General features: G+C 43.3%; 1 protein-coding gene and 1 long non-coding RNA gene across 5 annotated transcripts; one reads left to right on the top strand and one right to left on the bottom strand.

Annotated features, from left to right (window-relative positions):
* Nucleotides 1-989: 989 nt before the first annotated feature.
* On the top strand, nucleotides 990-25,170 carry LOC114199164 (ATP-dependent RNA helicase DDX19A). 2 transcript variants are annotated; one of them, XM_088027481.1, is made up of 12 exons: nucleotides 990-1,154; nucleotides 6,516-6,564; nucleotides 9,662-9,712; nucleotides 10,929-11,064; nucleotides 13,637-13,729; nucleotides 15,411-15,513; nucleotides 15,867-15,981; nucleotides 18,905-19,082; nucleotides 19,440-19,677; nucleotides 20,260-20,422; nucleotides 20,899-21,090; nucleotides 21,511-25,170. In XM_088027481.1, exons 1-12 carry the CDS (start codon nucleotides 1,098-1,100, stop codon nucleotides 21,570-21,572), a joined length of 1,437 nt encoding a protein of 478 aa, XP_087883607.1. In that variant the 5' UTR covers nucleotides 990-1,097; the 3' UTR covers nucleotides 21,573-25,170. The 2 variants fall into 2 exon arrangements, with proteins under 2 accessions (XP_087883607.1, XP_087883608.1); XM_088027482.1 differs by lacking the exons at nucleotides 990-1,154; nucleotides 6,516-6,564; nucleotides 9,662-9,712; nucleotides 10,929-11,064 and adding an exon at nucleotides 11,246-11,430.
* On the bottom strand, nucleotides 9,394-22,568 carry LOC148163172 (uncharacterized). 3 transcript variants are annotated; one of them, XR_015769138.1, is made up of 3 exons: nucleotides 20,229-22,568; nucleotides 13,711-19,787; nucleotides 9,394-13,409 (listed from the first exon to the last, which is right to left on the bottom strand). It is a non-coding gene; the product is annotated as an uncharacterized LOC148163172 (long non-coding RNA). The 3 variants fall into 3 exon arrangements; XR_015769139.1 differs by having other exon boundaries at nucleotides 9,394-12,678; nucleotides 13,129-13,409; nucleotides 13,711-22,566; XR_015769140.1 differs by having other exon boundaries at nucleotides 9,394-12,310; nucleotides 13,129-13,409; nucleotides 13,711-22,563.
* Nucleotides 25,171-26,470: the final 1,300 nt, after the last annotated feature.

Genomic DNA, 26,470 nt, shown 5'->3' with positions numbered 1-26,470 from the left:
GAGTTCATATTCTGGGGTGGGATACGAGAGATAGAAAGCAAACCGAAAGCAAACAAGGTGATTTTTGATGGTATGGAGATGCTCACTGAATATTAATGATAAAACGTTGGAAACAGGCGCCTGGGTGGCTCAGATGGTTAAGTGTCTGCCTTCGGCTCAGGTCATGATCCCAGGGTCGTGGGCTCCAGCCCCACATCGGGCTCCTGGCTCAGCGCAGGGCCTGCTTCTCCTTCTCCCTCTGCCTCTCTCCCTGCTCAGACTCTCTCCTCTCTCTCTATCTCTGTGTTTCAGATGAATAAATAAAATCTTAAAAAAAAAACACAAACGTTGGAAACAACCTATATCCTCAAGGTGACAGAGGTAGGGGAGTTAGGTAATTTATGTGATATGGCTTTGATGTATTATAATGCCATGAAATCGATAATTATAACATGAAAAAATACTTAGCCATATAATAAAAAGGTCAAATTTAAAATCGTATGTGTACGTTGTTTAGGTCTATGTAAAAACACCCGTGCTTTGATGCATATGGATGAAGATTGGAAGGACCCAGAAGAAAAATATAACGCTGCTGTGTGTATTATTCGGAGTGGTGGAATTATGGGGGTCTAACGGCTCTTGGTTTCGTTTTGATTTTTGTTGTCTTACATGTCACCGCGTTCTTAACAGCAGAAACCGGCCATCTACAGCATTCTCACGGGACTTACCTTAAGTCTTTAGAATTCACAGAGACACGTGACAAGCTTAAAATAAAACATGGGTTACTTCAGTGTGAAGTAAGGCAATAAAGTGAGGACTAAGAGTTTGACTTAGCAGAGCTTGGGGACTTCAAGGCGCGAAGAGAGTGCTCCCGGGGAAGTCTGAGGTAGACTCGCGTCGGCGGCGTACGACCAGAAAAGGCGACACCGCAGCGCATGCCCGGCGCGTCGCGGCGCGGAATAGTGACGCCTTGAGCAGGGCGGGAACTTACGTCACTTTCGGCACTGCCGCTTCCGGTCCGTGTGGGGGAGGTTCTCGCGCAGGCCGGGGACTCAGGGCAGGTGTTGGCGCGCGTGCGGTGAATTTTTTCGCGAGTCGGCCTCCTTTCCCGCCGGATCATGGCCACCGACTCGTGGGCCCTGGCAGTGGACGAGCAGGAAGCGGCTGTCAAGTCGGTCAGTGGCTTCAGCTTCCCCGGGGCGAACGTAGCAGGGGCCCGAGCGGACCCCAATAGGAGCCCAGGGAGCTACCCGGGTTGGGCAGGCTTGTGGCCCACATCTCCGTAGAGTTTGCCGCCGGGAATCACGTAGCCCTGATTTGTGCCGGGGGCGAAAGAGACTAACGTCGGCCTTGTTCTGTTCATCTGGGCTAAAGACTTTTTTTTTGCCCTGTAGCAAAATTTGTTCCCACTTTGTATGTTTTTTTCTGTTGCACCCCCTTCTTGAGGGGGGAGGGTTGTGGGGAAATTTAGATGGTGATTCTCTTGTCTGTTTTCTGAGTGATTTGTGCTAAACATTTTTAGGTTTGCGCTTAACATGGTTGGCAGTTTGTAGATCTTTGAAGAATAAGAGATTCAGGTTTAGATTTGGTGTTTCAATCTACTGCCAATGGCAGGAGGCCCTACAAATTGTTTGGTTATGTTTGAAGTGATGTTTAATTTCATATACTGGTTCTTTGATTAATGAAGATCCATCCGACTGGAAGGTAATTAGAGTGTAAACTGGTTTTCTGTTCTTATATCTTAGTTTAGGTTTGTTTAGTGATAATGCACTATTGATTTTAATAGTTTGTGTTTGGTAGTCTGAAGTCTTACAACTTTTTAATGGCTAAGTTACATTTCTTTTCCAGTCATCCTTGATTACTTTGGGAGGATTGTCAGTTTGTCACCAAATGTTATGGGCTAAATCCAGGGGAGTATAGGAAGAATCTTTATAGTCTAGATGGGAAGGTGAGAACGTGGGAAGTGCTGTGAAAATGGCAAGAATAATGTGGTAAGTGATCTCTGAGTGGGGAGAGGACGTTTATGAGTAGGGAATAGGGAAATTCCCTGTGAAGAAGTTTACATTTCAAATGGATGTTAGAGAATGAATCATTTAAGATAGAGGTGAATGGCATTTTAGGAGAAAATGCACAAAGGGGCTGGACTTGTCTAGAGAGCAAGAATCAACTCATTTTTGCTGTAGCCTAAGTTTATAGGTTGTAATAGTAGCTGTACAGAAAATACCGTATAGGGTGTACTTTGCAACGTTAACAGAAAAATTAGGAGAGACTTAATTTGGTCGATGTGGGGATTTTTCAGGAGGATATGGAACAAGATTAGATCTGAGAGCTGGTAAGATTTATCAAACTACAGAGAATATTAGAAGGAGTGATGTCCGAAGGAAAGGCAATTAGTGTGGCTGTTCCTCTAGCCCAGAGAGGGCGTCTCTAGCCCAGAGAGGGCGTATGTTGTTGGGTGGTGGAAGTGACAATGAAGAGACGGATTTAGGAGAATTATGGCAGTATAAAGAGCAGGATTTAAGAAAAAGGCAAAGGTTGCTGTTTGCAGTCGGGAGCCCACAGGTGGTATTAGTAAAATGCTAATAACAGGACTAGGGAAGTGGGAGGAAGGGCAGATTTGATATGGAGGATTGGCTCTTCTGATTTTGAAGTAAGGAGGACATCTTGGTAAGTACCTGTGTTGAGAATCCCCAAGAATAGTCCAAGTTCAGTGATTTCCTGGGAAAACTCACAGGACCTAGCATAAAATTGTACTCGCAGCTATGATTTATTACAATGGAAAGATACAAAGCAACATTTGCAAAAGGAAAAGGCACATCTGGCAGAGACCAGAGGAAAACAGCTTTCAAGAGTCCTCTCCTAGTGGATTTACATACTCAGCTTGATTAAGTCCTGCAGCAGCTAATTGTAACAGCACATGTGAAGTGTTGTCAGGGAAGCTCATTAGAGACTCAGTTCTCAGGGTTCTTTTTGGGGGAACCGGCACAAAGTCACCCTCTGCCTAGCAGGTACCAAAATTCCAGGTTTGCAGAAGGAAAGCAGGTGTTTAACATAAGTCACATGTTTTTCAAACAGTTTAGGCATAGCAGACCCCCTCAGCAGTTCTAGGAATGGTGGGAACCCTTCTGAAGTCCAAGTCCCCAGATGCAGGACAGCGGCCAACCTTGCAAGCTGGCTTTTCTAAGGATAGGAAACTGTTAGCTGTGTTAACTGTTTTCTGCACAGCACCTATCTTGCATTTGGAAATGTGGCATTGGAGTTCAGGAGAAGAATCAGGGCAGGTAATAAAACTGGCTGTTACCCACAAAGAAATCAAAGAGTATTACAAAGGATAAGGTTCTGGCACAGTAGGATTTAAGATCCACTGTTTCGCACCTAAAAGTTACTGAGACTTGTTTTCAAATCTTTTTAAGCCTATGACTACTCTAGCTATGATATTATGGATATTGTAAATATCCATACTTGGCATCTGGTTTTAATCACTCTGCTTCTCAGGAGGCTGGTATAAATAAATGTGTTAAGGCACTGCTTCCTAGGAGCATCCAGGTGGCTCAGTCGGTTGAGCGTGTGACTCTTAGTTTTGGCTCAGGTCATAATCTTGGGGTCGTGGGATCTAGCCCCGAGTCAGGCTCCCTGCTCAGAGCAGAGTCAGCTTAGGATTCCCTCTCTCTCCCTCCCCCCTGCTCGCGCAAGCTCTCTCTCTCTCTCTCAAAAAATTTTTACAAACAAAACATTGCTTCCTAATAGTTGGGGAAGACCACCCCCCCTTTTTTTTTTTTTATTTTACCATGTAGACTCGTGTAACTTAGCTTAAAAATAATTTATGATGTTAGGTTATCATGTGACTGTGCTCTCAAGTGTACAGGTAGTGAATGAAAATGACAGAAGATGACAGAGTACGCACAATGATAAAGATCTTATGGGACACCTGGGTGACTCAGTTGGTTAAGTGTCTGCCTTCGGCTCGGGTCATAATCCCAGCATCCTGGGATGGAGTCCTGCCTCAGGGAGCCTGCTTCTCCCTCTGCTTGCCACTCCCCCTGCTTGTGTGCACTCTCTGTCTCTCTCTCTGACAAATAAATAAAATCTTAAAAAAGATCTTAACTTACACACAGTGAGGATTTTTGTTTGGTTTAAGCTTATGTGGTCAAGGATGTACCTTGATTCTTCCCTGCATATAAAAATGGGTTTGGAGGGGAAGGAGCGGTATGTCCAGCAGTTTAGTTTCGATGCATTTTTAGGAACCCTGATAAAAGATTCTGAGAGTTTGAATTACTAGAAAGGACCTGATGCCAGTTCACTTGTCACTTTCATCTCTTCCAGCACAAATGGCTTCCTTAGCTACCTCTTTCTGGCCATATCACCAGTTTAATTCTTTCCCTTTCCCTGATCAGCCAAAAACAAAAACCCAAAGGCAACCCTAGGAATCTTTTAGAGACATAATCTGACCCTTTTGCAATTAGACTTGTCACAGAGGTAGATCTTAAAGCCTTGTTGAAGTGAGTGCCTAAGAGTTCACCCCTTCATGGATCAGGGACTCTGGGACTAACGGAAATTTAGCCACCCTTCAGAGCTACTCTGTTAATTTGGATAGAGGAAGGATGCTTTTATCATAACTGAAAACCTGTGTGTCCAGTGTCAAGGACACTGCCTTCTGTGAGAGGCATGATTAATAATCAGAAGGTTCCTCACTGAAGATGAATACAGAGTGAAGGAGAATGAGAATTGATTGGCCTGCCTCTTTCCCATGGTGGAGTTAAGTCTCTCAAGACAGGAGTACTCATCTGCCAGTAATTTTCCCCTTGAATGCAGCCAAATAAATGCTGACAAGTTCTTAGATCTTTCTAGCTTCTAAACACGTCATCTTTTGTTAGCACATGTATTTGTCAAATTATAATACAATAGATTTGGTTATGGTTTCATAACCATATTTTCATCAGGCAGGCTTTGAGATTAATCAACTTGGTTGGTTTGGGGACTCCAGACTGTCTCATTTGCATTTTCAGCCCACCCCAAGATTAGTTGGCTTCTGTGGATCCCTGTGTATTAGCCTAAAAATGAGGGTTAATCAGTGGATAAGTTCTGGTATAAAATACCTTCTCTGTTATGTGCCAACCTTCCCACTGGCCTTGGGAAAGGGTGTCCATCTCCAGTAGTGTGTTGATTTGATTTTTCTCTGGAAGACCTGGTTTTCAAAAGAGATGAGATGATATCCCCCACTGTGTGAGGGTGGACTTCTCCCAAAGACCAAGAGCAGGGTCAGTTGAGGGGAGGAGGGAGGAGGAAATATTTCTAAACACCCTCAGGAAACAATTGTGGTTATCATAAGGATAATGAATGATTGCATCAGTTGAAGGATCATTGTGGGGGCAGGGGTTGGGGTCTAGCGCTTGATTTGGGGTGCTTCTCAGAACCTGACAACATAGCTTTATAATACCCTTTCTGTATCACACCTTTACTCTTTTTAAGATTTTTTTTTTATTTTAAAGATTTTTATTTTATTTATTTGACAGAGACATAGCGAGAGAGGGAACACAAGCAGGGGGAGTGTGAGAGGGAGAAGCAGGCTCCCCGATGAGCAGGGATTCCCAGGACCCGGGATTGTGACCTGAGCCAAAGGCGGGCGCTTAAGGACTGAGCCACCCAGGCTCTCCCTCACACCCTTACTCTTAACAATACCTTGAATATGGAAAAATAGTTCTCATGAGATTGGAGACTTCATTACAAATGTATAAATTATTGCTCTGCTTGCACTTTCATTTGCAACCTAGTAAGCAAGTTTGCATTGACCAGCACTAGTGGCCAAAGTAAATAAATAAAAACCTTTCGTTCACGTTTCCAAAATATTCTAAATCAGGAGTATGAATTTGTCGATTTTTTCATCATAATAACTTTTTTAACTAACTCATAGTGGAGGTGGTTGATAAGGCAGGAAAGAAGGCTATAATTTAGGGCGCCTGGGTGGCTCAGTTGGTTGGGCGACTGCCTTCGGCTCAGGTCATGATCCTGGAGTCCCGGGATCGAGTCCCGCATCGGGCTCCCTGCTTGGCAGGGAGTCTGCTTCTCCCTCTGACTCTCTTCCCTCTCGTGCTCTCTCTCTCTCATTCTCTCTCTCTCTCAAATAAATAAATAAAATCTTTAAAAAAAAAAAAAAGAAGGCTATAATTTATTTGCTAAGTGTTACATTAATACAGTGTGGGTTTCAGGACTAAAAAGAAGGGAACTGTGAGTGTGTGTGCTATTGAAAGGCTATCATAGGTATTTAATGAAAGTAGATGTTCTAGAAAGAGCGTAAGGTGGAAGAAAAGTCAAACTTTTTCCATCTGCTCTGTTTAGTCCACCCCTGCCCACCCCCTTTAAGGTTCTCGAAGATAGGAAATGATGTCTTCACCCAAGCTTGTAGGAATTCTGCTTGAGCAGCGCAGCTCCCTGAATATAGGTGCTGCTAGACTTTCACTAGGGAACTTCTCTTTGCTCAAGGGACTTCCTTTAATTGGGTCACATGCTTAACTCTGTTTCCTTTTATTCCCATTCAGATGAGTAATTTGCAAATCAAGGAAGAGAAAGTCAAACCAGATACCAATGGTGAGTCACTTGTAACTACTAGCTGGATACAAGCTATGTACACGCTCTTCTGCTTTGCCTTAGTAGCTGCAGTGTGAAAAGGCGCTTTCATTTAGCATAATGTTTGTCTCAAATACAGCACTGTATTTGAGAGCCAGTAGATTCGGTTGCATTACCGAAAAGGACACGTTAGTTTTCCAGATTTTATCTAGTCTCTGACTCCTGCCACTGTTCATTTGATAGTATTTCTTTAAATTTTTTTTTTGAAAAGTTAATCTGGGTTCAAAACTCAAAGTATAGGGGCGCCTGGGTGGCTCAGTTGGTTAAGCAACTGCCTTCGGCTCAGGTCATGATCCTGGAGTCCCGGGATCGAGTCCCGCATCGGGCTCCCTACTCGGCGAGGGGCCTGCTTCTCCCTCTGACCCTCCTCGCTCTCATGTACTCTCTTTCTCTCATTCTCACTGTCTCAAAATAAATAATAAAATAAATCTTTAAAAAAAAACTCAAAGTATAAACAGGTGAAAGGCTTCCTTTTTGTCCCAGATTGTCATTTAGCCATTCTTACTCTCTATTAGTTTGCTAGGACTGCCATGCCAGGTCACAAACTGAGTGGTTTAAACAGTCAAAGTTTATTGTCTTGTAGTTCTTGAGGCCAGAAGTCTGAAATCAAGGTGTCAGTAGGGTTGGTTCCTTCTGAAGGTTTCAGAACTTACGTTCAAGTCTTTAATCCATTTTGAGTTAATTTTTGTGTGTGGTTAAGTTAGTGGTTCAGTTCTGTTCTTTTACTATAGCTGTCCATTTTTCCCAACACCATTTACTGAAGAGACTGCTCTTTCTCTATTGTGTATTCTTGGCTCCTTTGTCATAAATTAGTTGACCATATATGCATGGGTTTATTTCTGGGTTCTCAGCTCTGTTCCATTGGTCAATGTGTCTGTTGTTATGCAAGTACCATACTGTTTTAATTATGTAGCTTTGTAATATGGTTTGAAATCAGGGAGCATGATGCCTCCAGCTTTGTTTTACTTTCTCAAGATTGCTTTGAAGCGGGGGGGGGGATTGCTTTGGTTTTTCAGGATTTTTGTGGTTCCATACAAATTTTTAAGTTGTTCTATTTCTGTGAGGAATGCCATTGGAATTTTGATAGGGCTTGCATTGATTCTGTGTATTGCTTTTGATATATAGACATTTTAACGGTATTCTTCCAATCCAGGAGTAAGGAAAATCTTCCTGTTTATTTGTGTCTTCAATTTCTTTCATTATTGTCTTACAGTGTTTAGTATAAAGGTCTTTCACCTCCTTGGTTAAATCGATTCCTAGGGGGCGCCTGGGTGGCTCACTTGGTTGAGCGACCGCCTTTGGCTCAGGTCGGGATTGAGTCCCACATCAGGCTCCCGGTTCCACGGGGAGCCTGCTTCTCCCTCTGACCCTCTCCCCTCTCATGCTGTTTCTCTCTCTCAAATAAATAAATAAATAAAATCTCAAAAAAAAAATTGATTCCTAGGTATTTAATTATTTTTAACCCAATTGTAAATGGGATTGTTTTCTTAATTTCTCTTTCCAGTAGTTCATTATTAGTGTATAGAAACACCAGATTTTTGTGTTTTGATTTTTGTATCCTGAACTTTACTAAATTCATTGATTGGTTCTAACACTATTTTGATGGCATCTTTAGGCTTTTTATATATAATACCATGTCATCTGGAAGTATTGACAGTTTTACTTCTTCCTTTCCAGTTTGGATGCCTTTTGTATCCATTTACATTTAATATAAATGGTGGGTTAAAGTTGATATGGTGGGTTTAGTTAAGCAGTTTCACTATTTGATTTGTTTCTCATAGTTTCTCTACCTCTTTTCCTGCCTTTTGGGTTAATTGAATATCTTAGAATTCCACTTTATCTGTTGGCATTTTAGCTATACTTTTTGCATTATTTTATGAACGTTTTAAAGATTTCTCCATATAGGGGTGCCTGGGTGGCTCAGTGGTTAAGCAGCTGCCTTCGGCTCAGGTCATGATCCCAGGGTCCTGGGATCGAGGCCTGCATCAGGCTCCCTGCTCCTCAGCCTGCTTCTCTCTCTCCCTCTGCCTCCTGCTCCCCCTGCTTTTGCTTTCTCTGTCAAATAAATAAATAAAATCTTTAAAGATTTTATTTATTTATTTGACAGAGACAGAGATAGTGAAAGCAGGAACACAAGCAGCGGCGTGGGAGAGGGAGAAGTGGGCTTCCACCCGAGGAGGGAGCCCGATGTGGGACTCAATCCCAGGACCCTGGGATCATGACCCAAGCCGAAGGCAGACGCTTAACGACTGAGCCACCCAGGCGCCCATAAATAAAATCTTTTTTTTTTTAAAGATTTTATTTATTTATTTGAGAGAGAGAATGAGATAGAGAGAGAGCATGAGAGGGGAGAGGGTCAGAGGGAGAAGCAGACTCCCCGCTGAGCAGGGAGCCCGATGCGGGACCCGATCCCGGGACTCCAGGATCATGACCTGAGCCGAAGGCAGTCGCTTAACCAACTGAGCCACCCAGGCGCCCCAAATCTTAAAAAAAAAAAAAAAGACTTCTCCATATAAGTCTTGCATATTTTTTGTTAACTTCATTAATCTGGGTGCAGGATTTCATCTTTTTAGTTGCTATTATAAATAGTATCTTTTCAGTTATATTTCTGTACTTATGAAAGCTACTGATATCTATTTTGTACCTAGCATTTTTATCTTTTGCTGAGATATGTTGTTTTGTAGTCATTTTTCAGTTAATACCTAGTCCTATAGGCTTATAATCCTGTAATCCACAAAAAATAATCATTTTATCTCTTTTAATTTTTAGTATTTTTATTTTCTTCTCATGTCTGATTGTTTGCTAAAATAATAGTATATTTTAAAATAGGATAAGCAAGTCAGAGGTGACATATTCTGAGCCCTGTGAAGTTAGCAACATATCTAGAAAGTTGAAATTTTCTTATGTGCTTTCTAGGAATAAAAACCCATTAAATATAAAGAAATGCCAAATATTTATGTTTTCATCACTTACATAAGATTTAGTATTTCTGTTGTCACACCTTTTGGGTGGGTTTGAAATTTGCCTTTCTTATGATGACACCTGTTTTCTTGTGTAGGTGTTATTAAAACCAGTGCCACTGCAGAGAAAACAGAAGAAGAAGAGAAAGGTAATTACTTTTTAAAACTCTATAGCAAGAAACAGCGTATGACCCAGGATTTGCCTTTCTGGAGCCCAAGGCACTAGATCGAAGAGATGAGGAGGAATCACAAAGGAGATTGAGAAATAGATAGAAGGAGAACCAAAAGAGAGGGGTATCCAGAAACCAGAAGAAGGAAGTGTTTCAAAAGTAGTAGTCAAATATAGGTAATAAATTGATTAAGAAAAGTATAAACATGGGGTGCCTGGGTGGCTCAGTTGGTTAAGCGACTGCCTTTGTCTCAGGTCATGATCCTGGAGTCCCGGGATCGAGACCCACATCGGGCTCCCTGCTCGGCGGGGAGTCTGCTTCTCCCTCTGACCCTCCCCCCTCTCATGCTCTCTATCTCATTCTCTCTCTCAAATAAATAAATAAAATCTTAAAAAAAAAAAGAAAGTATAAACATGGACTGTTCACTTGATTTAGCAGTGTAGAAGCCATTGGTGTGCTCAACAAGGGCCTTTGAGGTCAAGTGCAGAGGCTAAATACAAGAGCCTATTCAGTGTATATTCAGCAGAAGGGGAGGACAGGAAGTGGGGACAGTGAGTGTAGACAGCCTTTTCAGGGAATGTCCTATAAAGGGGAATAGAGAAATGGGGCAGCAACTGGATGGGGGATAAAGGAGGAAGCAGGTTTATAATGAGAAGTTAAAATGCATGCACATGCAACGGGGGAGTGTTCCAGTGTAGGGGGAAACTGATAATGCAAAGAGTTAGTGTGGAGAGAAATATCCTTATAAGCAAGAGGGTCTGGGACCTGTTGTACCAATGCAGGGGTTAGCCTTGAGCACAGGCTGTTCATCCCAGGTTACCGGAGGGAACGTAGAGAATCTGCGCCCAAATTCAGGTGGGTGTGTAGGTGTGTTACCGCAGTGTGTGGAGGTGCTTCTGATCACTTGTACTTCTCTGTGAAGGAAGACACAGGTTCATCAGATGAGTGAGAAGGTGGAGGTGGAGATCTGAGAAGAGTGAATGAGTGGAGAATAGAAACATGAAGACTTACAGGGCAGGGCAGCCCATTTGAGTCTAGTGGTCAAGAATCTAAAGTGAGACCTGTCGGTGTGATTGTTTTTCTCCAGCCATGCTTGGCTGCCCTGGTGCTGGTACAGAGCCAGGGAGAAAGAGATTTCACGAGGGTGGGTTTGTCAAATGAGTATGAAGACAACCTGCTGGTTTCTTCCTGACAGAGGACAGAGCTGCCCAGTCCTTACTCAACAAGCTGATCAGAAGCAACCTTGTGGATAACACAAACCAGGTGGAAGTCCTGCAGCGGGACCCAAACTCCCCGCTCTACTCAGTGAAGTCCTTTGAGGAGCTTCGGCTGTGAGTGTCTGTTCCCTGAACAGCTGTTCCTTGTTGGTCCCGCCTTTCTAAAACTTAGCATCTCAGAGCTCTTTTGGGAATTTTACTTTCTATCTGTTTTTTAAAGAATCTTAATGTATTTGCTTCTTTGACTAGTTAATAAATCACATGATTCAAAAGTGAGAAAGTATGGAAAAGTTTACGGTGATGGTTTCCCTCCCACCCTTGTCTCTTGGCTACCCAGTTCTCCTCCTCTTGGGAGGGATTTTTAAATGCCACAAATTTATTCATCATAGCTGAAAGTCTTTTTTCTTTTATGCTCTTAGAACTTTCAATAAAATATTGGCTGACAGGTGATTTCTGGATGTCAGGAACATTTCTTATTAGGTAAGCCCTTTTGTTAGACTACAGGGTTTACGGTCTTGAGAACACTTTATCTGCTTTTACATAATCGATCAAAAGAGTCTATGCAGGATTCCCAGTACCTACAGCGGAAAGCAGCCTTCAATATTCAGGAATTAAAAAAAAAAAATTCAGAACCTGGAATTAAGCCACAAGGGAGCACGTTTACGGCACTGTGCTAAGAATGACTTCTAACATCTCTTTATTTTAAAGGCAGAATTACGGAAGGTCATACCAAGTTTTTTGTTTCCCTCAGCATATTTAGTAAAGAAGTTTTATGAATCCCTGGTTTATGTACATGCTACTCTGCTGGGTGTCATGAGTAACATAAGACATAACTACCATTCTTGCTGCCTGCCAGGACCGGAATCATAGAAAATAGCTGGTGAATAAAAAAGTGGTGGAATTAATAGATTCTTTGCCTTATCAGTAAAATCTTTAGTATGCCCACTGTGGGCAAATAGGCGCTACATTCTTGCCAACTTACTACCACTGCTTTAGAGTAAGAGACATTTAAAATATGAGAGCTAACTAAAACCAAATCAAGTCATTAATGAAGTGATAGCTAAGAACAAATTTTTTAAAGCACAGCTTTTTTTTTATTGTTCTCAGGAAATTATATTTTTCTATGTGTATTTCCTCTATCAGGGGCTTCATTCAGTGAATCTGTCATCTCTGCTTCTGTTTATAAACTATATCAGGGCAGTGAGATGTGCTCTTTTGTTTCCTGAAGTGACAGTTTGCTTTTCCAAGTATTGATGGGTTTTAATCCCCTTTTCATTTAAAGGACTTGAGTTCTCAGTCCAGCCAGTGAGGAACTGTCCTCTCTGAAAAGTCAAGTTCTCTCTGATTTAGTAGTCGTTGGCTAGAGGAAACAAAGAATGAAATCTAAGTTGCCTTGGTTTGTTTTGTACTTAAAATTTTTGAATTAACCTGCAAAATAAGAGAAAAAAGATGAACCACTGGAAGCTCTTGGGTCATTTGGATCTTCATTCAGTTGTGACTTTGTTCCCTTAGCAACCAAATCAAAATCTGCTGAGCTTCATAGCCTTTTCTTCCAAACAGAAGACACCAAAGGTTATGCTTTCAGAGGTCTTTGTTTCTGAGAACCAACATATGCCAGAAGAATTTGCCACTTAGAGAGCCTGTTTACTCCAAGGAAGGCTCAGAGGACAGAAGTCTTGACTTGGTTTGACTTTTCTTTACAATCTGGTGGGATTTTTGTTGAACACCCTGTCAGTGTGGAGGTAGCAGGGAACTTATTGTAAATGCGATGGAAGAACAACTTTAGTTGATATTTGTTGTGCAGCTACTTACATAAGCTGGTGCTTTCCTGTTCTTGATTTTTGACTAGACATAATAACTAAATATGAGCATTTGGAAAGTTCAGTATGGTATTTGAACACTCCTACCTCTTTACTGTAAATCAGGTACTAGAAACTGGTTGAATCAATTTTCTCATTTCTTGATTGTCCTGAGTATTTGCACAGCTGGCTTTGGAAGGACCATGGAATAAAAAATGACTGTGGTTCAATTTAACATCTACCCCAAGAAATTAAAACTGAATCTCATTCCTTAAAGGGACTTCTATATCCCAGTGGTATAGTAAGCAGTATATTTTTAGATATGCCTTTTATAATTCATTTTATGCAGATTATAAAGTTTATATGAATTAATACATACCATTCTTGTGATATCCAGGGAACATTTGTCCTTCAAAGCCAGTCATATTTGTGGGTCTGCTGAAAGCATGAATTTCTCCAAGAACGGAAACTAGTCTGTATTTTCGGAATTGCACAACAGTTGCAGATTAAGGGGCACCTGGGTGGCTCAGTCAGTTAAGCGTCTGCCATCGGCTCAGGTCATGATACCAGGGTTCTGGGATCGAGCCCCGCATCAGGCTCTCTGCTCAGCAGGGAGTCTGCTTCTCCCTCTCCTGCTGCTGCTCCCCCTGCTTATGCTCTCTGTCAAATATAAATAAAATCTTAAAAAAAAAAAGTTGCAGATGAAGATTTAGTAGGGAGAGATGGTGGCTTGGTTTCATTTTAGATACTTTTTAAGGCATTTGAAAAATATGTCTGACAAAGATAGGAAGCTTTATACTTTGCTAGATTTAGGAAAGATAAAATTCTAGGCTTTTAAAACAACGTGAACAACTAGGAATCCATCCTCTCTCTTCCTGGACTTCTAGGAAACCACAGCTTCTCCAGGGAGTCTATGCCATGGGCTTCAATCGACCATCCAAGATACAAGAGAACGCATTACCCATGATGCTTGCTGAGCCGTGAGTATGCAGACCTCGAGTGTACTTCTTCAGGATTTGGTTTAATGTCTTACACCAATAACTGTTACTGTTCTTGAGAACAAGATGGGATGTTTGGGACAGCATGTTTCTTCAGGGAAACCACTTGAGCAAGTGCAGAGAGAGTCAGTTAGAATTTGGTACAGCTTCTCCCTTTCCCACTTAACCGTAAAAACTGATGGGGCACCTGGGTGGCTCAGTCAGTTGAGCCTCCAACTCCTGGTTTCAGCTCAGATTATGATCTCAGGTCATGATCTCAGGGTTGTGAGATCGAGCTCCACATAGGGCTCCACACTTAGCACGGAGTCTGCTTGAGATTCTCTCCCTTTCCCTGTCCCTCCCCCTCTGCTCCACTCCCCACTCACACGCCCACTCACATGCACATGCTCTCTCTCTCTCTCAGATAGATAAATCTTTTTAAAAATTTAAAAAAATTTTAGAAACCTAATGTAGAAGAGGGCACCTGGCTAGCTCAGTTGGTAGAGCATGTGACTATTGATGTTGGGGTTGTGGGTTCAAGCTCCATATTGGGTGTAGAAATTGCTTTAAAAAATAAATAAAAATCTTTAAAACAGGGGTGCTTGGGTGGCTTAGTCAGTTAAGCGTTTGCCTTCGGCTCAGGTCATGATCTCAGGGTCCTGGGATGGAGCCCTGCATCGGGCTCCCCCTGCTTATGTGTATGCACTCTCTCTCCCTCTCTCTCTCAAATAAATAAATAAAATCTTTTTAAAAAAAATTTAAAACAAAACTGATAGAGAAAGCTAATGTTGTTATTCTCTGCAATTTTAAAAATCGGGTTTTTTTAAAAAAGGATTTCTTTATTTGAGAGTGCACATGAGTGGGTGCAGGGAGTGGCAGAGGAGGAGAGAAACTCTAGTAGACTTCTAAACTGTAGATAATTGGCATCCTACTTTATGTAGTAACCTTTTCCATTCAACTCTTTTTTCTTATTTAATGACAAAAATTGAGGCGCCTGGGTGGCTCAGTCAGTTAAGCATCTGCCTTCGGCTCAGGTCATAATCCTAGGGTCCTAGGATCGAGCCCCGCATCGGGCTTCTTGCTCTGCGGAGAGCCCGCTTCTCCCTCTCCTCCCCACTTGTGCTCGCTCACTGTCTCTCCTCTCTCTCTCAAATAAATAAAATCTTTAAAAAAAAAAAATTGTACCTATTTCTCTGACTGGGTTATGTGAAGTAAAATGTGAAAGTTCCCTCTAAAGCATCTGTTTGACTTGGTGTCTTGCATTTTCATAAAGAAGGGAAAGGGAACACACAGAGGGAGCCAAGTCTTGGAGACACATTATAGCTCTGCAGAAAATGTCTTCGGGGATTTGCCTTGGCACAGATTTTACTCTGCAGTGTTAATTTCCATGGGGCCCCTAGGGTACAAAATTAGGACACTCTTATCTGTGCTGGAGTCTAGAGTGAAGATTTCTTGGTGTGAACCCATCTAAATCACTATGTCCTTTAATATTTAAGCAGTTTTTTGACAACATATAAAAAATTTATCATTGTGCTCGGTGCGGAAAACCTGAATTAAAGGGAGAAAGCTCCGTATGCCTACCACCCAGACAGAACTTTTTGACACTGTATTTATACAGTGTCAATACAATATATATTTAATATTTAACCAATATTATTTTCATTTCTGTTCTTCCTTGATCTAGCCCACAGAACCTGATTGCCCAGTCTCAGTCTGGTACTGGTAAAACAGCTGCCTTTGTCCTGGCCATGCTCAGCCGAGTGGAACCAGCAGAGAGATACCCCCAGGTGAGGGCTAGGGGATCCTGAGGGCCTGGCTTGCCTGCCCTGGGAAAGGCAGTGCCATCTGGTGGGCGGTTAATGAGGGTGCCCCTAAAGGGGTCAGAATGTTTCCTGTGGCTCAGGCAGAGCACTGAGCACTAGGCCACGATCTGGGTAGAATTCATTCGGAAGCAGCGGTCTTAAACAGTGGCTTCCGAAGGCATCCACCCAGCCAGGGCTCGCTGCTAAAGGCAACCTGGGTGGAGAGGATGTGGTTCCCTGCACTTTTGAGTAGTGATTAGATCAGCATATTGTTGCTTTAGGGCCTGTTTAGTACTAAGAGGCTCTCCTAAACTCAACCTTTATGATCTCCCTGTCAGTGTTTGTGCCTCTCCCCAACATATGAGCTGGCTCTTCAAACGGGAAAAGTGATTGAGCAAATGGGCAAATTTCATCCAGAACTAAAGCTTGCTTATGCTGTTCGAGGCAATAAATGTAAGTATAAAGGGGTGAAACCTAAGCAGTGAGCAGGATAGGGTGGTTGGGTGTTTGAATTTTGAAGATGTGATGATGATATTAAACTTTCTGGTTCAGTTGACCTTAGGGCCCACTGCATTACTTTCAGCAAATCTGTTTTAAACTTGCTATTTAACAGTTGTTTCTACTCTTAAAAGAAGATTTTGAGTTGTAAAAATCTTTGCATGGGTCATGGATTTCTTAAAGTCTGGTATTCTTCACTGAGAAAACAGGGTTTTGAATTCAGCATGCAGAGTTCTGGAAGCTGCTTATTCCTAACAAGGGATTAGTAGGTGTGAGGATGGTAGGTTGGAGTCATATCCCTTTGTTTAAAAACAAGCACAGCTTTAGTAAGAGTAAACTAGAAGGACATACAGATAACTTGGTGTCATCAAAACCAGAAATCCTTCCACCAGTTTTTTCTCCCTTTTGTTCTACAGAATGTAATGTAGAGAACATGGATTAAAGTAGAGAGGAGGGGCAGGTAGAAAACAGTTCATTAAAAAAGTTATCACAGTATATAAAACTACAAGTCAGTAAGGAAAAAGTAAGCAGTCTAAATAGGAAAAGAGGCCCAGTTGAACAGACACTTCACAAAAGAAGGGATTCAGATGTCCAGTAAATATGAAGAGATGATAAATAAACCTCATTTGTCATCAGAGAAATCTAAGTTAAAACCACTATATGCCTCACAGGTGGACAGAAATGATGAAGTCTGATAATGTTAAGTATTGATGGAGACGTCCAAGAATGAATGCCCATACATTCCTGCTGGGGGGTATACACTGGTATAGTTACTTTCTGGAAGCAGTTTGGCATTGCTTAGAAAAAGTACGGACAGACCTTCCTTTGACCAGCAGTTTATAATTGCCTGGAGCAGTGATTCTCAAACTTTTGGTTTCTTATACTCTTAAACATTACTGAGGACTCCAACGCGTTTTTGTTTATACAGGTTTTATCTGTTGATATTTGCCATATTAGAAGCTAAAATTAAGAAATTTTTAAAGAACTCACTTTTGAAGAATATGAAGACAATCTGGCCTTTCAAATAATTTTAGATACCCTTTTTGGATGCTACACCAAAACTTACCAAGTGGTAATTACTTAAGAGTTAGTTCCAGTCTGGAAACTGAAATCTTGTTACTGAATTTTTCGTACCGTTACATTAAAATACCTTGGTCTCTTGGAAACTGTCTTACTGAGTTACACAGTTCTCAGTGTTGAGACATCTTACCATACAAACTTTTTAAATTGCTTGCCCTAATATTACCACCAAACTCATCAGAGGACTTCATGTACATCAAGAAATTCAAACTTAGTGGCACATACAAGTCTTCCAAAATGCTAATTTTCTCTCGAAAGCTTAAGTGTTATTGTGGCAGCAAATACAGTGGATTGTTTTCATTGAAGAAACAGCCTGTTCATTTTCAAGAAAGTGGATATCAAATTCCCGGCTTCGTTTTCTATAGTTTGTCAGTCCACAGAGAGAAATGGCTCATTCAGCTCACCACACGATCACAGAGCTTTTCCTGGAGAAAACCATGCTTTGGCATGCAGCAAAACTACCTTACCCAAAAGTTACTAGGTTGATTATGTAATTTGTGTGTTTATTTGATGCCTCACACTGGTGGGTACATCTAAGTGAAGTTACCAGAATCTTGTAACAACATATATCTTCTCTAGATTATTTTGTAATAAATGGGACTTCACTATGTGTGAAGGGTTAATATATTAACTGTACTTACTTTTATACTTATACTTATTTCTTAAAAGTTCAGTTTGGACTTATGGGCAGTGGAAGTTGAGAACTACAATGTGTTTGAGTTAATTCAAAATTTTTCTAGTGGGTCGTTGATGAATTTCTAATGAAAGACCCTTCTTCTGAAATTTTAAATTTTGTTTTTAAAATAGTTAACACATTTGCATGTTTAAATTGAAAGGCCATGTGGTAGAAATTTCTTTCTCCTATACCCCCAACCACCTAGTTCTCCTTCCTACAGGCCCTCAGTACTAACCAGTTTCTCATGTGGCACACCAGAGATATTCTGTGTGGCTCCAGGCACATAGTATGTATAAATATGTTAACATGTGTACACTTACACATGGACATGTGTTACATGTATTCTTTTTTGCGTCTTTTGGTATGCAAACTGCTCTGCAACTTTTTTTCACATTTAATAATGTATTTTGGAGATTGTTCCATATCAGTTCCTAAGCAGTTTTTTACTTTTACTGGCATCATCCATTTGGTGTATCATATTTTGCTTCATTAGTTACCTTTTGATGCTTGCATATCCTTGCATATGTGTTATTTCACACATGTTAATATACACACAGGGTAATTCTTAATCATGGAGTATTGGTCACAGGCTGTGTGCATTAGTAATTTTGATAGATGGTTGTGCCAGGTTCAGCTCCCACCAGCTATAAATCGAGAGTAACATGTTTTTTAAACCAGAGAATTTGTACTTAGAAAAACTGTCTACACATTAGAATGTCTAACAAAGCAAAAACTCATTGGACCAGGATCCTGGGACTCAAAACTACAATTGAAGAAAAATCTGTGAACCGTGAGTGAATGTATGCTGTGAAGTGAGTAAGAATGGCACTGAGGAGAATGAGTGGGATGCTGTTGAATCACAGGAGGAAGCAGGAAGGGGACTTGGTGCTTATTGAGGGTTCACTTCAGAGGATTGAATCCTGACCACGATGCGGGGAGATGGGTGCCATTGTGCCTACTTTACAGTAGAAGAACCCAAGACTTTTGGATAACACTCCTGTGTGTATGTTTTGACATCTGGAATTAACTTGTTTTACTAACTCTGGAAGGACGGGCAAGGCTTTGATTTCCAAAGCTGGTTTTGCCATGGAAATACCCACAGAAAACATCTTGTCTCCACAGTGGAAAGAGGTCAGAAGATCAGTGAACACATTGTCATTGGCACCCCTGGGACTGTTCTGGACTGGTGCGCCAAGCTCAAGTTCATCGACCCCAAGAAGATCAAGGTGTTTGTGCTGGATGAGGCTGACGTGATGATAGCTACTCAGGGCCACCAAGATCAGAGCATCCGCATCCAGAGGTAGGAACTCTTGAGCCAAAAGGAACTTCTCAGCCTCCTGATCTGCAGCATCTTTTCCTTTTACTTCAAACACCTCTTCTTGCTCCTGTCAGGTTCTTTACTTTAGTACTTCCGGAAGCATTTGTTCGATGGGCTGTTTCCTCATCAGCACTGACCGTGGGTTGAGGAAGGAGACTTAAGGAATCTAACACCAGCCCCATTCCTGCCCCATGGCTGCACTCACCTCCTCCCTGCTGTTCTCCTCCCCCTTTTGCCACTTTCCTGGGCATGTAGACCATGCAAGCCGGGGCGGCTTTCTTCTGTTCCTTCCAGGGAAAGACTCGGGATCATGCCACATGCCTGGGTCTTCCCTTGCAGGATGCTGCCCAGGAACTGCCAGATGCTGCTTTTCTCTGCCACCTTCGAAGACTCCGTATGGAAATTTGCCCAGAAAGTGGTCCCAGACCCAAACATTATCAAACTGAAGCGCGAGGAGGAGACACTGGACACCATCAAGCAGTATTACGTCCTGTGCAATAACAGAGATGAGAAGTTCCAGGCCTTGTGTAACCTCTATGGGGCCATCACCATTGCTCAGGCCATGATCTTCTGCCATGTGAGTAGCAGTGGAGGCGGCAGGACTGCCGGGGGAGGAGCTGCACTGGAGGGGGTGCCTGCCCCTCCTCTCAGCCCGCTCCCCGTCAGTGCTGAGGAGGACCAGGTGCCCTGTGTGGCCAGAAAGGAATGGTTTGTGAAGATGCAACATAGTTTCATCTTAGTATCCTGAGGTATAAGTGGCTTCAAAATCGAGTAGTATCCTGAGGTATAAGTGGCTTCAAAATCGAGTCCCTAGGGGTGCCTGGCTGGCTTAGTAGAGCATGCACGTCTTGATCTTGGGATCATGAGTTTAAGCCCCACATTAGATCTAGAGCTTACTTAAAAAAAAAAAAAATAGGGACACCTGGGTGGCTCAGTTGGTTGGGCAACTGCCTTCGGCTCAGGTCATGATCCCGGGGTCCTGGGATCGAGCCCCACATCGGACTCCTTGCTCCTTGGGGAGACTGCCTCTCCTTCTGCCTGCCGCTTCCCCTGGTAATGCTCTCTCTCTCGCTCTCTCTCTGTCAAATAAATAAAACCTTAAAAAAAAAAAATACCCTCTTCATATACCTTCATTTCTCAAATGTTTCCTTCTCTCCAGACCCGCAAAACAGCGAGCTGGCTGGCAGCAGAGCTCTCAAAAGAAGGCCACCAGGTGGCCCTGCTGAGTGGCGAAATGATGGTGGAGCAGAGGGCTGCGGTGATCGAGCGCTTCCGAGAGGGCAAAGAGAAGGTGCTGGTGACCACCAACGTGTGTGCCCGCGGTGAGCAGGGAATGCGTCTGTCCGCCAGGCCCCGGGTCGCCAGGGAAGTCGTCCTGTACGGGGCACTCTGCTGGTTTGAGGGAGTCCACGTGGGGTTGGTGCTGGAGAGACTGGATTCCCCCGGCAGATAAGAACCGTCACAGAAGCCAGGGGCCCCGATGCTGGAAGGCCACGCACCAGCATCTCACTGGTTCAGGACGGTGCTTGCTCTCTCTGGGGCCCCCACTGAGGTTCTGGCTGCATCTCCAGGTACTGGTGTCTAGCAGAGGCTCGCTCACTGGCAGTGTAATTTTGTTAGCACCTGCCCAAGTTCTCTTTTTCCCTCTGGGTTCCGCTGCGTGCCCCCATCCCCGAATCCCACAGCCGGCCTGCCCCAGACTCTTCCTTCCACCTGAAGCTGGTGCGTGTCGGCCTCGCTTGGTTGGCAGTGGTTTTCGTCTCCCGTCCTGACTCCTCTCCACCTGTCTTTCATGCAGGTATTGATGTCGAACAGGTTTCTGTCGTCATCAACTTTGACCTCCCCGTGGACAAGGATGGGAACCCGGACAACGAGACCTACCTGCACCGGATCGGGCGCACGGGCCGCTTTGGCAAGAGGGGCCTGGCAGTGAACATGGTTGACAGCAAGCACAGCATGAACATCCTCAACAGAATCCAGGAGCATTTTAGTGAGTGGTTGGGAGTGGCCCCCGCCAGGGCCCTTTCCTTACAGGGGAAGTCCAAGGGAGGGGAGGAAAGGGGGTTCTCCCGTGGCCCCGAGAGAAGCCTGTGTCCCTGTTAACAGTCCCCTCCTTTCCTACAGTATGGAAGTCTCAGAGCACACCTGGCAAGTTTTCAGGGCCAGGGACTCGAATGACAGTGCCCCCCCTGGCCAGGCTGAAGGGCCTAGGGCTCTGTCCCTCGCGCAGGCACCGGGAGTCTTTGGGGTCAAGGGAAAGATGGCTGTGGCCAGAGGCATGGCCCCGTTCCTAGGCTGGGCAGAACCGTGTGTGTTTCCCCTCTCCCTGCCGTGCTCTCCCTTCCCTAGGGGTGTGTCTCCATGGGAGCCCCGCGTTGATTTCTCTCTGAATTCTCGTTTTTCTCCCCAGATAAGAAAATAGAAAGATTGGACACGGATGATTTGGACGAGATTGAGAAGATCGCCAACTGAGACGCTCCACCAGTCGCCAGTGCCCACCCCGGCACTCCGCCTGCACGGGAGACCGGTGCTTTCACGGCACAGGGCTCGACAGTCACCACAAAGACAAAGGCAGAGGAGAGAGAAACTACCTACCTCATTTTAAATTACGTTTGGACTAGACAAAAATTGTGCAACTGATGGGGGAAGGTAGAAGGAAAATTTTGCATTTCGGAAAATGTAGTCCTCCCCCTGCCACCCCCCCCTTAAGCCATGGTTTTTCCCCATCTTTATAATAATCTGGTCACTATGGATAATCGCTGAGCCTAGGATCCCCTGCTTGTTTTGTTGCTGGGGTGATAGGACCAACCCCTACCCCTGCAGAAATGGTAGATGTAGAGCGTGGGAGAGGCTTCATAGCACAGGCGTGTGAGCCCCACTGCACGGATGGAATGTGGGGAGCAGCAGCAGAGAGACCCTTGAGCTCTCCCCCTTCTCGGTCCCTGACTGGAGACCTGCCACCAATGTCTCCTGCCCTTGGGGCCATCTTCCTTCTCCTGAATCCAGAGATGTTCCCGCTGATCCCTTTTACCTCTGTTCTCTGTGCCAGAGGATGTCCGTTTCTGGGTGAGCATCTTGGGTACTTTTGTAAACCTCCGATTTAGAGAGAAACACGGAAGTCAGTGCATCTTCAGAGAGATTGGTCTGGCAAGGGTAGGTGAATCCTTTGAGAATCTGGGCCTTCCTCTTCCTGCAGTTCTGTGTTTGCTCAGGCACTGGGAGTCAGTCATGGCGGCCAGGAGACACTGGGTGAGTTTCTGACACACCCCTGGCCACGTGAGTTGATTCTTGTCCATGGGGTGTCACACTGTGCCTGGAGGCAATCAGCAGAGTTTGGAAAGGAAGTTATGACCAAGTGAAAACTCTGATAGTGCTCTTTATCTGTAATAGTGGACCTGTTGGTTACCTTAATTCAGAGGTCATCTGTATGAATAAGGACAGATAAATTTGAGCTATACCCATCATTCATTATGTTCAGAAATTTTAAAGTAATTATGAAAGGCTTTACTAATCATGATTCATTTTTATTTGTATTTTTCTGCTAATTAGACTAATATATGCTCATTAAAAAGGTGTGTGTGTATGTATATATACATATATAAGGTGCAAGTGCTCTCTATCCCCACCTCTGTGGAATCACCGTTAGCATTTTGGTGAACATTTGATATATTTCCTTCTGTTTACATACCCACTTTTTTACAAAAACGGGAACATCCTATTCAGGCTTTTGTGCACCCTGCCTCTTAGCAGCGTATCTTGGACATGTGACATGTCCTGCACACAGGCCCACCTCACTCTTGGCAATGGCATTGCTCTAGCATTAGCTGCCCCAGCGTTTAGTTCATGGCCCCTCTAGTGACAGGCACAGGAGGTGGGCATGGTGCCACAGCGTGCAGCCTCACTCACCTCTGCCCTGTGAAAGTCGCTGTAGGATCTATTCCTGGAAGTACAGGTGCTGGGTCAGAGAGTGGAGACCTTTATGATTTTAATCCGTTCCCAATTTACCCTGCCAAAAAGTTTTTACCAATTTACATTATTGTAGTGATATGAAAATACCTATTTTGTTTCCTACTTGCCAATCCTCTATATTATCAATTTTTACAAATTTGCCAGTTTGAGTAGCAAAAATAAATGGCATCATTGCATTTTGTCTTTAGTGAGCTTTGGCAAAGTTTCAGTTTATTGGATATTTGTATTTTGTCTTTTGGGGTGCTGCCCATTCTTGCCTCATCATTTTACTATTGGATTGCCAGTCCGTAATGATTTTAAGCCACTGCTATTTTAAGGAAATTAGACTTTATCTTAAGTGGCGGATGTTTTCCTAGTTTGTCTTTACAAACTCATTTTTCATAACATTACACGAAAGTTTAATTTTAATGTTACTTGGATTTCATTTTTAAGAAATCTGGATTTATGTCATGGCTAGAAAAGTTTTCCTCATCCCGGTGTCATAAACCCCAATTTATCCTGTACTCATTCCAGTATTATAAATTACTTATTCATGTTTCCTATAGTGGCAATTCTTGGGGAGTAAATTATCTAAATTCTTCTAGATCTTTAAATGTTTTTCCCTGCTTATTTCCTGCAAGTGATTATTATGGTTGTGTCAAGAGTGAGTGGGTGGCAGAGCTGTGGGTGTGGGCTGGAATCCATGCCCCCCAGGGAGTGAGAATACAGAGGATCCATTGGGAACCGATGTGAGTGAATGAAAGGCTGGGTGTCCCCATAGGTGTGGCCAGGTGCAAGAGAGTGCCTGCAAGTGTGTGAGGGGTGGACGTAAGCTCAAGGTGGGAGAGGGGTTTGGAGAAGAAAGGTGGGCAAGAAGGGGAGCCAGATTGCAGAGAGATGGGGGACGAGAAGAGGGGAGAAGAAGTACTCAAGGAAGACAGGGCAGGGGAGGAGATGGAGGAGGCCAGGTGGGGCACCAGCGTTCCAGTTAAGTGATACCCACTTTGAGCCCAAAACAACAGTGATACAGAAAAGGTAAAAACCAGAAAACACCCCCCCTGACCCAAAAACAAGGTGAATGTTTCTGTGGACCAGCAATGGGGTAAAAATGCCAAGTGCTGAGGCAGAGCTGAAGCCAAAAGCTTGCTGGGCTCTGGTCCAGAAACAGAATAGCTACCGGCTGTTGGGTCCTGTGGAGTAGAGGACACTGGAAGCACCGCATACAAGACTGGAACCAAAGCCAGGCGCGCTGCTGGGAGGGAGCCGGACTGGAACTTGACCTGCACACTGGCTGGCTGGGAGACTTTTATTAAGACCCAGACCCATGAAGGCGGTGGAAGGACTTGGACCACCCACCCCCTCTTAGAACAGGCAGTTGACACAATCCTGTTGACTCTGCTTGTTCTGTGATATCCCCAGATTACCGAATGTCAGCAGACCTGGTTCTAGAATAAAAGTCAAAAGGGCAGGAGCTGGATGGAGCCAACTGCTAAGCCCACCTGTGGATTGTCAGGGGGAAGAAATCTATGCTAAGAAAGAGTGCAAACAAGATCAAATTCACCCCAGATAAAACTACTTTTATGGAATGGCCTGATAAAAGGCGTTAAGTATGTTTGAATGTTTAAAGAAAAAAAATGCATTTCACTAGAAAAGAGCACGAAACTATTGAGTAGATTTAGACAAAAGCAGTGGCGTGCTGAAACTCCACACAAGCTGGCTGCTAAGTCACCGGTGCTGGGACGGTTTACCACCGAAGCCAGCAAACTACCTATCAGGGTTCTGTTTTTAGACAATTCACCAGCATGAAACAAATAAAACAATAAACATGATTAGAAATTTTAGAAAAGAGGAAGGTAGTCATTGACATAGTCAAATGGGAATCCTAGATTAAAATCCTAATTAGGGGCACCTGGGTGGTTCAGTTGGTTAAGCATCTGCCTTCAGCTCAGGTCATGATCCTGGGGTCCTGGGATCGAGCCCCACGTCGGGCTCTCTGCTCAGTGGGGAGTCTGCTTCTCTCTCTGCTGCTCCCCCCACTTGTGCTCTCTTGTTCGCTCTCTCTCTCTCTCTCTCTGAAAATCTTTTTAAAAATGGAATAAAATAAAATCCTAATTATACTCTTGAGGGTGCCTGGCTGGCTCAGTCAGTGGACTACACGACTCTCGGTCTCAGGATCACGAGTTCAAGCCCCATGTTGGGTGTAGAGATTACTTAAATATAAAATCTTAAATAAATCCTTATTATATTCTCATTTTAAGGACAAGAATAAAAATCCAAATTTCAGTAGATTCATATAATAAATATTTCTTAGGGCACCTGGGTGGCTCAGTCAGTTGAGCATCCAACTTTTGATCTCAACTCAGGTCTCGATCTCACAGTTGTGGGTTCGAGCCCTGAGTTGGGCTCCACGCTGAGTGTGGAGCTTACTTAAAAAAAACAACCACCTATTTCTTGCTTTAAAGTCTAACACGGAAGTCTAAAGGAAGACCACAGGGGCGCCTGAGTTCGAGCCCCATGTTGGATGTAGGGATTACTTAAAATTCTTAAAATATAAATCAGGGCACCTGGGTGACGCCGTCTTTCGGGCGTCTAACTCTTGGTTTTGACTCAGGTCGTGATCTTAGTGTCCTGGATGGAGCCCTTCATCTAGCCCCGTATCCCGTCGGGCTCCAGGCTCTGCGGGGGGTCTGAGGATATCTCTCCCTCCCTCTCTCTGCCTCCCTTCTCTTTCAAATAAATAAATAAAGACCACAGAGATAAATTTTCATTTTCATCACATCATACCAAAGGCACATATAATCAACATGACATCAGTCGTGACCTGGCAGGAGGCAGGTTTTTCCACTATAAAATTACCTTCTCCCTTTCCATACCTTCCTCTTTGAAAGGAAGTCATTATACACATCTAAGTTGTGGGGAGCCATGCTCCCCACTCCTTGAGGGCAGAGTAATTACATAAATTATTTGGAATTCTTCTATGTGGGAGATTTGTCTCTTTCCCATTTATTAGTTTATCCAATCATGTATTTATATAAGTATACACTGGTGATGTTAATTTTGATCACTTGGTTAAGGTGACTTTGATAAAAAAAAGTTTTTAAGTATGCTCAAGTCTTAGTTTAGTCATCCTTCATAGCAAAGAAAGCTGAGAACTTCCCTCGAATGGTCTTCAGTGTAGTGGTTCATGGAAACAGGTTTCACAGGAAGAGCTGTGGAGACAAAGCCTGGGAGACAAGAAAAGTGGTCCAAAGGGGGCAGGGTTCCTTCTATGATTCCCTTTACCCATTTTATGACAAGTTATAAATACAAATGAGATATTGCAGGAAGACCTTCCATGTTGTACTTTATATATTTATGAATTGTTTGAATTATTTTTGTAATGAATATTATTTTTTAATGTAAAAAAAAGAGACAAAGTTAGC

This window comes from Eumetopias jubatus, unplaced genomic scaffold (genome assembly GCF_037043125.1).
Source record: "Eumetopias jubatus isolate StellerSeaLion01/CBP00866 unplaced genomic scaffold, mEumJub1_p1.0 scaffold_10, whole genome shotgun sequence".
Taxonomy (NCBI): Eukaryota; Metazoa; Chordata; class Mammalia; order Carnivora; family Otariidae; genus Eumetopias; species Eumetopias jubatus.
This window is presented reverse-complemented; position numbering and strand designations above follow the sequence as displayed.